At 27.1% G+C, this 9631-nt stretch overlaps 1 protein-coding gene across 1 annotated transcript; it reads left to right on the top strand.

The window, feature by feature from the left end:
* Positions 1-3292: 3292 nt before the first annotated feature.
* On the top strand, positions 3293-5433 carry LOC111293877 (uncharacterized). Its single transcript, XM_022886916.2, has 2 exons — positions 3293-3697; positions 4793-5433. The coding sequence occupies exon 2, from the start codon at positions 4840-4842 to the stop codon at positions 5248-5250; it is 411 nt and encodes a 136-aa protein (XP_022742651.1). The 5' UTR covers positions 3293-3697; positions 4793-4839; the 3' UTR covers positions 5251-5433.
* Positions 5434-9631: the final 4198 nt, after the last annotated feature.

Genomic DNA, 9631 nt, shown 5'->3' with positions numbered 1-9631 from the left:
TACTCATGTTGATTTGAAAATGTTTGTTAGACTTATAATTTCTAAGCATAATCTCTGTTTTAGTTATATTTATCTCTAGCTTTTTAGGAATTTTTAATTATGTTCTTATGAAAATTTGGTTTGATATTTTCGTTGCTAATATTTTTCATTCTGGTTTGAATATCATTTATTTTATTCAAATCCATTTTTTAAATTGATTTTGTTATTTGATTTTTCATGTAATATTGAAATTTTTCATTTTTTTTTTTTCTTTTTAATGTAAATTATAATTTAAAAAATGGTGCAAACTGTCAGCAAATTACGCAAAATAATTAAATTTACAGATTCTTTATTTATTTAAAATTTTGCAAATTTGAATTATACAAAGACATGATTAATTTAAAATTTTAAATGTATAAAAATAATAAAAAATAAGTACCTAAAAAAATTTTTTTAATTGAAAAAAAAAAAAGCAGTGCAGCAAACGGGTTGGAGTTCCCCGTGAGCCGAGGAAGGGACACCGCTGGGGTTATATGACCCGATTCTAAAGTGGCGTTGTTTCTGCTGCTTTTAGAACCTCAAAATTCTGCTTTTTAATTTTTGTTTCTTCCCCCTTTCTAAGCCTTATTTTCTCAAACATCCCTTTAAAAGAATAACAAATTTTAGATTATATTTGAATGGACGGTAAGATTAGTTTTAATGAAATTATAAATAATAATAAAAATAAAAATAATTATTATAATAATAAGATTAAAACAATAATAATAAAATATATATTTCAATACAAAAACAACTTATATGATGAAATGAGAATGAAAAATAATCATTAAGTACTTTACTTTAAAAGTGTTAATATATATATAATATATTGTAATGTTATTTATAACATTTTATTAATTAATGTATTTTTGACTAAATATTAATTTATTTTTTATTATATTAAATGAACAAAATTCTTTTAATATTTTTAAATATAAATTCAAAATTTAAAAACAAAAATATAGGACTTATAATTATAAGGCAAAAAAGAAAAGAAAAAAAGAATCATAAGGGTAAAATTGAAAAAAAAAGGTGCAAGGGGATTACATAATGGAGACTTCTAAATACATTATCAAAATTTCTCTTTGTATCCTAATATTTTTCTTCTAAAAATACCTATATATAAAATATCACTTTTATCTTCTAGTAAATAACAAATTTACTTTTTTTACACTCCAATTTTATAGTTTTTAGAAATAAATTTTCAAGAGCTTTCGATACTTTTGAGAATCGATTTTCAAAAACTTTAAAAGATTTTCAAAAACTTTAAAAGATTTTCGAAAATTCATTTACGAAAAACTTTTAAAACTCTTAAAAATAGATTTTCAAGAGTTTTAAATTTTTAAAAATCTTTAAAGGTTTTTCAAAAATCAATTTTCGAAAAACTCAAATTCGATAAAATATCAATGTAAATTTTAAAAAAATATTTGCATCAATTTAAACCAAATTAATTAACAAACATGTCAAAATCTCATCTACAATCAATGAAATACTCAAGCTACTTATGATGTAAGGGTTGGTTCAATGGTTTTAAGATTAAGTTTGGATTAAATTTGAACTGAGCGAGAGAATAAAAAAAAGAGTTAAAAGGATATGAAATGAAATGTGATTTTATTTGATAAGGTATATTTAGAAGAAATGAAATGCGATTTTGTTAGATAAGATGAATTTAAAAGAAATATAAATTTTTATTTTGAAAATAGGGTATATTTAATAATGGGGTGTAAAAGATTTTAAGTTTGAGTAATGTGAATGATTATTTATTAGAATCATTTCAAATGTATTATCTACAGTCACTTATTTTAAAATTATCAGATACAATATATTTTACATTAACTTGAGAGATTAAATAATTTATCTATCTCAAATTTATTCTTAAAAAAAAAAAATTAAGCCACAACTTTGTTTGTTAGTATTTTATTTGAATTTGAATTAATTTAGCAATCACATGTCCCCAGTTGGTAAAAAAAAAAAAAATGTGTCCCAACGGTCCCAAGTACAAACCCTTTTTTTTTTTTGTTAAAAATGAGTTCCAAATACAAAGTTCCATCATCTCAATGAGGAACACTGGACATTGTTGGAACTTGAATAAAACATAAAAGCCCAAATTCCCCCCATTTTTTTCATCCTAAAAAATAATGGTGCTAAATTTATTAGTAAAACTTCAAAACCTTCTTTATCTTGTATTGAAAGTGTGAAAAACACCATTCAACTACAAAGATAGATTCATTTCATCAGACGCAGACATTTATGATATATTGATATATCATTTCATGTGAAGAACAAATTTTTGGAATTTTCAATATCACCCAATGACGATTATACCCTCAAAACAATACACAAATCACGGTATAACTTTAAAAGATGGACATTTGATTTTTAGGTCATGTCAATACTCAATAGATATTTGTTGGCTACTCTTTCACTACAATGATTCCGATCAAATTAAATTAAATATAATTTTTTTAATAATATATAATATTATAAAATTTTAAATTTTAATTCAAATTTAAATTAATCTTTTTCAAAAAATTCAATTAAAATTAAATTTTTATCGATTTAATTTAATTTATTAATTTTTAAATTTAAATTTATTTTTTATTTTAATATAATTTTTAATATATTTAAATAAATTTATATATAAAATAATTATTTTTATTTTATATAAATTTAAAAAATATATATAAATTAATAAAAATATATAATTTAATTTAATTTAAAATTTTTTATTTTTTACATCTTAGTCCAAACTTAATATATATTTAATATTGAAATTTGATTTAAATTAAATAAAAAAAACCTAATTCAGACCAAATTAAAAATTGATTTTTGATTTTTTTTTTTTTTCAATCCTACCTTTCACTTGAATAAGCTGAACTGAATAAATGAGGAGCCAGTAAAAAAAAAAAATAAAGGGCTAAACCAAGCTTACACAGTTACACTGCCTATAAAAGAAGGTCATATCCACGCCCCTCTATGTTTACCTTTGAAATGGTTCACGCTCCTTCTTGAGCGTATCATTGAAATCAAGTCTTAGCTCACAGAATCTGTAATCAACTACGGAAAAATCCTTTGCACAAACGCCTATTCTTGTGTTATGCCATAATCACCGTACACGTGTAAGTCAAGTCAAGGCAAACCCCACAGTCAACTTGATATGATGATATTGTTCTTGACAGTGAGCAAAATCAACTCCTTTTTTTCTACTTTAGTTTTTACCCTACAAAATACTTTCTCTTGCTCTAATACTTGAACTAGAATCCTTCTACAACACACCAAAGGAAAAATCTTTTTAACACTTTTTCTCACTTTCTCGTCTCTTACCTTCCTTCTCAGCATTTCTCTTTCTTATATTCTAGTATCTTCTCGTTATCAACCTTGCCTCTGCACATTGGCTTACCTCTGTTAAGAACTCATTATGCTTTTGATGATGTTTCATTTTAACTTACACCATATTATCTGATCTGGATTTTCTTTATTTCTCGAATCCGATCATAATTTTCAAGAAAACTTTCCTTTTTCTTTGTTGGCTTCACTGTTGAAAAAACCATTGAAAGAAAACAAAACAAAACCCAGCTTTTTTTTTCCTTGGGTTATAGTTACGCTCTTGATTGGTACAATGAGATTCTGAAAAATGGGATTTGTATCAAAGTTGCGGAACATTGATTTATGTTTTAAGGTCAGCTTCATTTTTTTCCTTTTTCTTTCTCTATAAATAGATAATAGAGTTCTCTATGGAAAAGAAGACAAAAAGCTATGTATGTTAAATTGTCTATGTTTCCCTTATGAAGTATTGGTTTATAAGGAGTTAATGCTCTGTTTGGTGGTGTAATTATAGGAGATGAAGAATATATATATTTATTTATTTATAGCTATTCTGGTTGATATATTTCATATCTTTTAGGACTTCAGAATATAAAAACTTTTGCTTTACTCAACCTTATATTAATATACCATAGATGATGTGAGTTTTATATTGAAAGTGAACTAACATGAAAATTTTGAAGCTATAGCTTTTGTATTGATTTGGGTTTTCTTTATTGTTAGTTGTTTACTCAAAATTGAAGATTGCATAGATTTGTTGTTGTTTGGCTTATGGTTTTTTCAATTTGGAGATTGTTCTTGTGCACTTGTCAGGTTAAATGCAGTTTGAATTTAGGTTGATTTGTCTTGAATCCTATTATTTGCTTTATTCTCTTTCTATCCAATGATTTATGTCTTTATGAACTCTCTGATTGAGTTTTTGATGCTCTGATTTATTCCCTGAAAATGTTGGAAAAAAAGAGGAATTAAAACAAGAAAATGCACTTCTTATTAATTTAAATAGGGCAAAACCTGCAGTTGGATGAACCATATAGGAGTTTCTGTTGTGGTTTAGGTGAGTTTTACAAAGTTTCTTATAAGTGGGAACATTAAAAACAGAATATCTAAACTTGCAATATCTTTTTTGTAGAGTTTTTTGCAACAGAACTAAGGTAAGAAGAGGTGGATATTTTGTTTATAGTGATAAAATGAGTTGCATGGCTGTTTTTCATTTATTTTGTATTGCCTCTCAATGCCTTGCTCTTCTATTCGATTTTTGCACGTCAACTGATGGTATACTAAATTATATTGTTGGCATGGTATGCTTAATCTTTAATTGGATTTGGGAAATGAGTTTGCTATTTCGTTTTCTCTGTCACTTAATTATATCTTCTCTTCTTCTTATTGTCATAGTTCAATTGTTATTTGATGTCGATTTTTTTGGATTAAATCTATCTTTTTGTCTTTGCAGAAACCTTCTTCAGTTGTTTGAAATTGTTTTTAAGTGATTCTTGTACCATGAGAAGAGGTAGAGGAAAAGCAAAGAAACAGACTGTTGTGTTTTCTCGCGAAGATCCTGGAAGTGATGAAGATGAAAAAATTCCGGCATATAGGAGAAGAGGAAGGCCGCAAAAGCAATTGAAGGATAATATTGAGGAAGATGAAGTGGAGAAGACAGAAGATGGCGAAGATGTAAAAGTTTCCATTCCTATCAAGGAGATGAAAAATCAGGCTGCCACAGAGAATGGAAGGAAGAGGAAAAGATCAATGCAGGCAAAAGAGAACATAGATTCAGTCAAGAAAGAAAATGTCATTACAACAAAGTCAAGCACTGATGATTCAACTAAATTTGTTGGATATCGACAAAATGGTAGCAGGCGCAAAAACAAGCCTCGACGGGCTGCCGAAGCTGTTGTTGAGTGCAAGTGAGGTTCCAGATAACCATCATCATGGATTTTACCTTCTTTTTCGTATGTGATAAATCATCCCACAAGTAATGCTTGTCTGCTTGTGTATGGATTCAGATGTTTCTTTTTGTCGCATGTTATTTGATTTTGGAGTTTCTGAATTCCATTTCATTAATGGATAATTTTGGTTGGGAGCTTTTTATAAGTTTGCAGTTCATGCTTGGAATATTCCATGGTGTTACCACAAATAAAAAAAAAACACATTTTGTTAGTGGCTTTTTAACATGAGAGACCTTGTTATTCACTTGAGAATTTCTCTTATTAAGTTCGTTTCTTAGTGGCTTCACATCTATAACTAACCATCATCCTATATATGTACTTTGAATTTTTTTCATGAGACCTAGTTGTATATAACATAACAGAGGTTTGAAGATGTTGCTAATGTTTTTAAATTTAGAAGGCAGAGAATGAGTGCTTGTGTGCCGGATTTTTTTCTATCCTTTTTTTTGGTACAAGGAGAAAGGGCTTTGAAACAGTTTGAGGGTCAGAGAAAGAAAATGAAGTGTTGAAGCTGGAAAACAGGAGGCTTTTGTGAAAAGAATGCCGAATTCTTGTGAGTTACTTATCCCAAATGTTTGGATTGGCTGCTAAGGTTTTTCTTTTTTCTTCTAACAAGCAGTTTTTACTTCTACATACGGTGTAAGATTCCTTTCTGCACTTCAGTAAAGAAAATCAGTTTATTAATAGGTTGCTGTAGATTTTCCCTTTTCTTTGCTTCTAAGCCCTTTCTCTGCACGGTATGTTTTAGCTGTTGGCAATAGGTGTAATGATTGAATATCATAAGTTTGACACACTAATGGAAGAAATTGCTTACATGTAAATCATGCCATTGTCATCTTTTGTAGAAACTGCATGTCATCCTTGTAATGTAGCAGACATACAGAAAATAGATTCATTTATTCACACATCTCTGGTCTCTACTTTATGTTGGATTGTTTGCTTTTTCATCCATTTTGCATGTTTCTTTTTGTTTACTTCATCTAACGGCAGATTCCGATTGTGAGCTTTATGGATTATGATTGAAATTTCATGGAAAATCTTTGATCTTTGATCAATCATCCTGAACAAAATCTATTATATCAAACCTGTTTTGAATAACATAAAATTTGTTGGTGATAAATGTTAAAATTACCAAAAAAGAAAACATGTTGGTTGTTGCCATTAATTAAAAAAACCTACATATTTGATCTGAATCAGTTTAGCTTTTGGTTGACTGCTCTCGAGGTGTCAGATGGACTGGTTCTTCAATTGATCCTCAATTTTTCATCAACTAAAGCCACCTGCACAAATCTATCAACCTGTTTAATGTTTGTTTTCCATGTTTACTGGGGCAATTGTTGCGTGAGTTTTGACTTGTGAGATAGTTGCAATGTGTCAACAACTAAAAGTTGTTTATTTGTCGGATTAAAAAGATAGCAGTTTGCTGCATCTTCCTGAAAGAAAATAAAATTTTCCTTTCTTCGCTGTTCATATTTTAGTCTTTATTTCCTAGTAGCACATTTTGTATGCAATTCTGTTGATGGTGTACTTACAGAACAATAATAAGTGGTTCAAATGATTGGTTAAAGTTGAATGTTTACATGACATAGAATGTATATGCATATGGCTAGGAACCATTGATGAATTTTGGTACTCGATGAGCCTAAGTGAGAGGGTTCCCATAAATGGGTAGCATGCTAAAAGGCAATGCCATGAAATTTGTATTTCTTTTCATAAAAATTGAGATACCCTGATGGTGCCCTAGTTATAGGAAATGTTAGAATGGTGCATTCAAAAAGACCAATTAAGGTCTTACAACTGTATCAAACGACCCTACATGCCCCCAGCAACCCCGCAAACAAATTAAAAAAAAAAAAAAACTAGTAAATCATCTTCTTCTTTCTTTTTAGCAAACAAATAATATTTCTTAAAAGAAGAGGGAAGCAACAAAAATTTTCCTCTAGCTCTAATAATCCGAAAAGATCTTTTCATTTTCGGCTGTTTAGACTATTACATTGAAAATTATAGTAACACTCAAGTGACATGCATGCTTACACAAAAAGGTGTCGATGGCCCGGGCTAAGTCCTGTTGGTATGCTAAGCATTGTTTTGGACAGTTGGAGTCGATCCATCCAAATTTGCCTAATTATGGTAATCTATTTTTAAAATATTAAAAGTTATTTTATTTTAATATTTTTAAATTTATTTTTAAATTAAAATTAAATAAAAAATATTTTTATTAATAAAATAGTATCTGGAGTTAGACCAAGCAAGAATTGGATTTGAAAATTCCCACTCAAAACCCAACTAGAATTGGACTAGGCCAATCGACAAATCTACGGATAGACATTGACACACAATATTATTCGCACGTATATATATTTATGCTGATACATAAATTTTAAAATTTTTAGAAGTGGTGGTAACATGCAAATTTACGATATCCAAAAGTATATGTTTTTAATATATTAAATTTTTAATTTAAATATAAAAAATTAATTGTCACACTTGAAGCACAAATATGTGAATTTAAATTCTCATTATCAATTGAAATTAAATATTAATAGGATTTCTATCAATTCGTGCAATTAATTCAACTGATTCATAAAACATATGATTAGATATTTTTATTTGAATAAAAAAAGGAAATATAAAAAAAATATTAACACTACTAGTATATACAAGTATTTTTTTTAGTCATTAACAAATTTTTTTTCATAAAAGAGAAATAGCTATGGAACTGGCCTATGCTAGTTAGCCACAGGGGTGACAGAGGAGAAGTAGAGAAATTGAAAAATTAAATGCATGTGTATGGTTTATAAGGGACATTTGGTACAAAAGCTTTTTAATTCTATTTTGACTTTCCAATAATTCACCTCTTCTATTATAGTATCAATTCAAAAACTAAAAGCTTTTCAATGTACAAGGTAAGAGTAGGTATCAGTAAAGTTTGGTTCTTTATTGATTCTTCTAGATTGTCATATTGTTTACCAAGAATATTTATCTCTGCTCTAGCTTTGAAGTATCAACCTGCCTCATCATTGACATGTTTAACTATGATCTTTTGTCCAATATTTCATACTTTCTTTGTATTATGTTTGATAAAATGAAAGGAAAAAAAAAACTTATTGTTTTTTTTTTTCCTTTCATGTGCTTGGTATAAGAGAAAATAGATAGAAACAAAAGAATCAAGGGTAAAAATATATTAAATAAAAGAACAGTGCTATTTACATTTTTACTTTCTCTTTTCACACCCCATTATTATTAACATTAATTTTTTATTCTCTTCACACTTCAAACCAAAACACTAATTCGTTAAAAAACTCAAATACCTCACCCTCCCTCTTTTCTTCTTCACCAAAAACCCTAAACTTTTTAAGAATTAAGCTTTAAATCAAGCCCTAATCACTTATTTGACATTAGATAACTTAAAATCATAAGTAAATCTTTTTTTTTAGTGTTTTTTTGTTTGATTTTCTATTTAGTTTCAAAAATTTTAAGTTTAAGATTTTAAATTTTATGATTTGGGATAACAATTTAAGCATTTTGAGAATGAATTTTAAAAAATTATTGAAGGTTTTCAAAAATGAATATCCAAAATTTTTTTCAATGTATTGAAATTTCATTGAAGTTTTTAAATAATTGCAATACTTTCTTGAAATGAATTTTTAACAAAATTAAGAAGTTTTGGAAAATGAATTTTTGATATATTAAAAATGTTTTCAAAAATTTATTTACAATAACTTCTTAATAAGGGATGTAAATGATAAAAAAGTAATTAATTAATAGATATTTCAATAATTTTTTTATTGGTTAATTTTTTTGGACGTATAGAAAATTTTTTAAGGTGCAAATAGTCCCACTTTAAATAAAGTTATTAATCTAAGTTGAATAAATATTTTTATATATATGAAATTATCTAAAAATTATAAATTTAACATACAAACACTTTAGGAATAGATTACACAAATTATTTTAAAAATTTATTTAAATCTATTAGGTTTCTTCTCAAATATTGTGGACTTATGTAATTAATTATGTGTTATAAAAAATTATATATATTTTTTCTCTCGTTGATTTGTAACCTTATATTTATATATAACAAACATGATAAAAAAGGCTCATAGTTAGGATTGTGATATGTATCCAATTGTTCACTGGTTGAATACCTTGATGGACCCAACATGCTTGCTCCATCATCAATTAAGGATATAACACCACCATCTATCAGCCGTGTTCAATTATTTTCCGGATCAGTACTTCGATTATACATATAATTGTAATTTTTTTTACTTATAATTTTATTAAAAATACATAAAAATATAATATTTGATTATAATAATTATTTTTTTATGTTTATAAAT

The sequence above is a fragment of the Durio zibethinus genome, chromosome 14, assembly GCF_047325235.1.
Source record: "Durio zibethinus cultivar Kanyao isolate XHJ-2024 chromosome 14, ASM4732523v1, whole genome shotgun sequence".
Lineage (NCBI taxonomy): Eukaryota > Viridiplantae > Streptophyta > Magnoliopsida > Malvales > Malvaceae > Durio > Durio zibethinus.
Note: the sequence above shows the minus strand (reverse complement) of the source record. Positions and strands in the feature narration are given on the sequence as shown.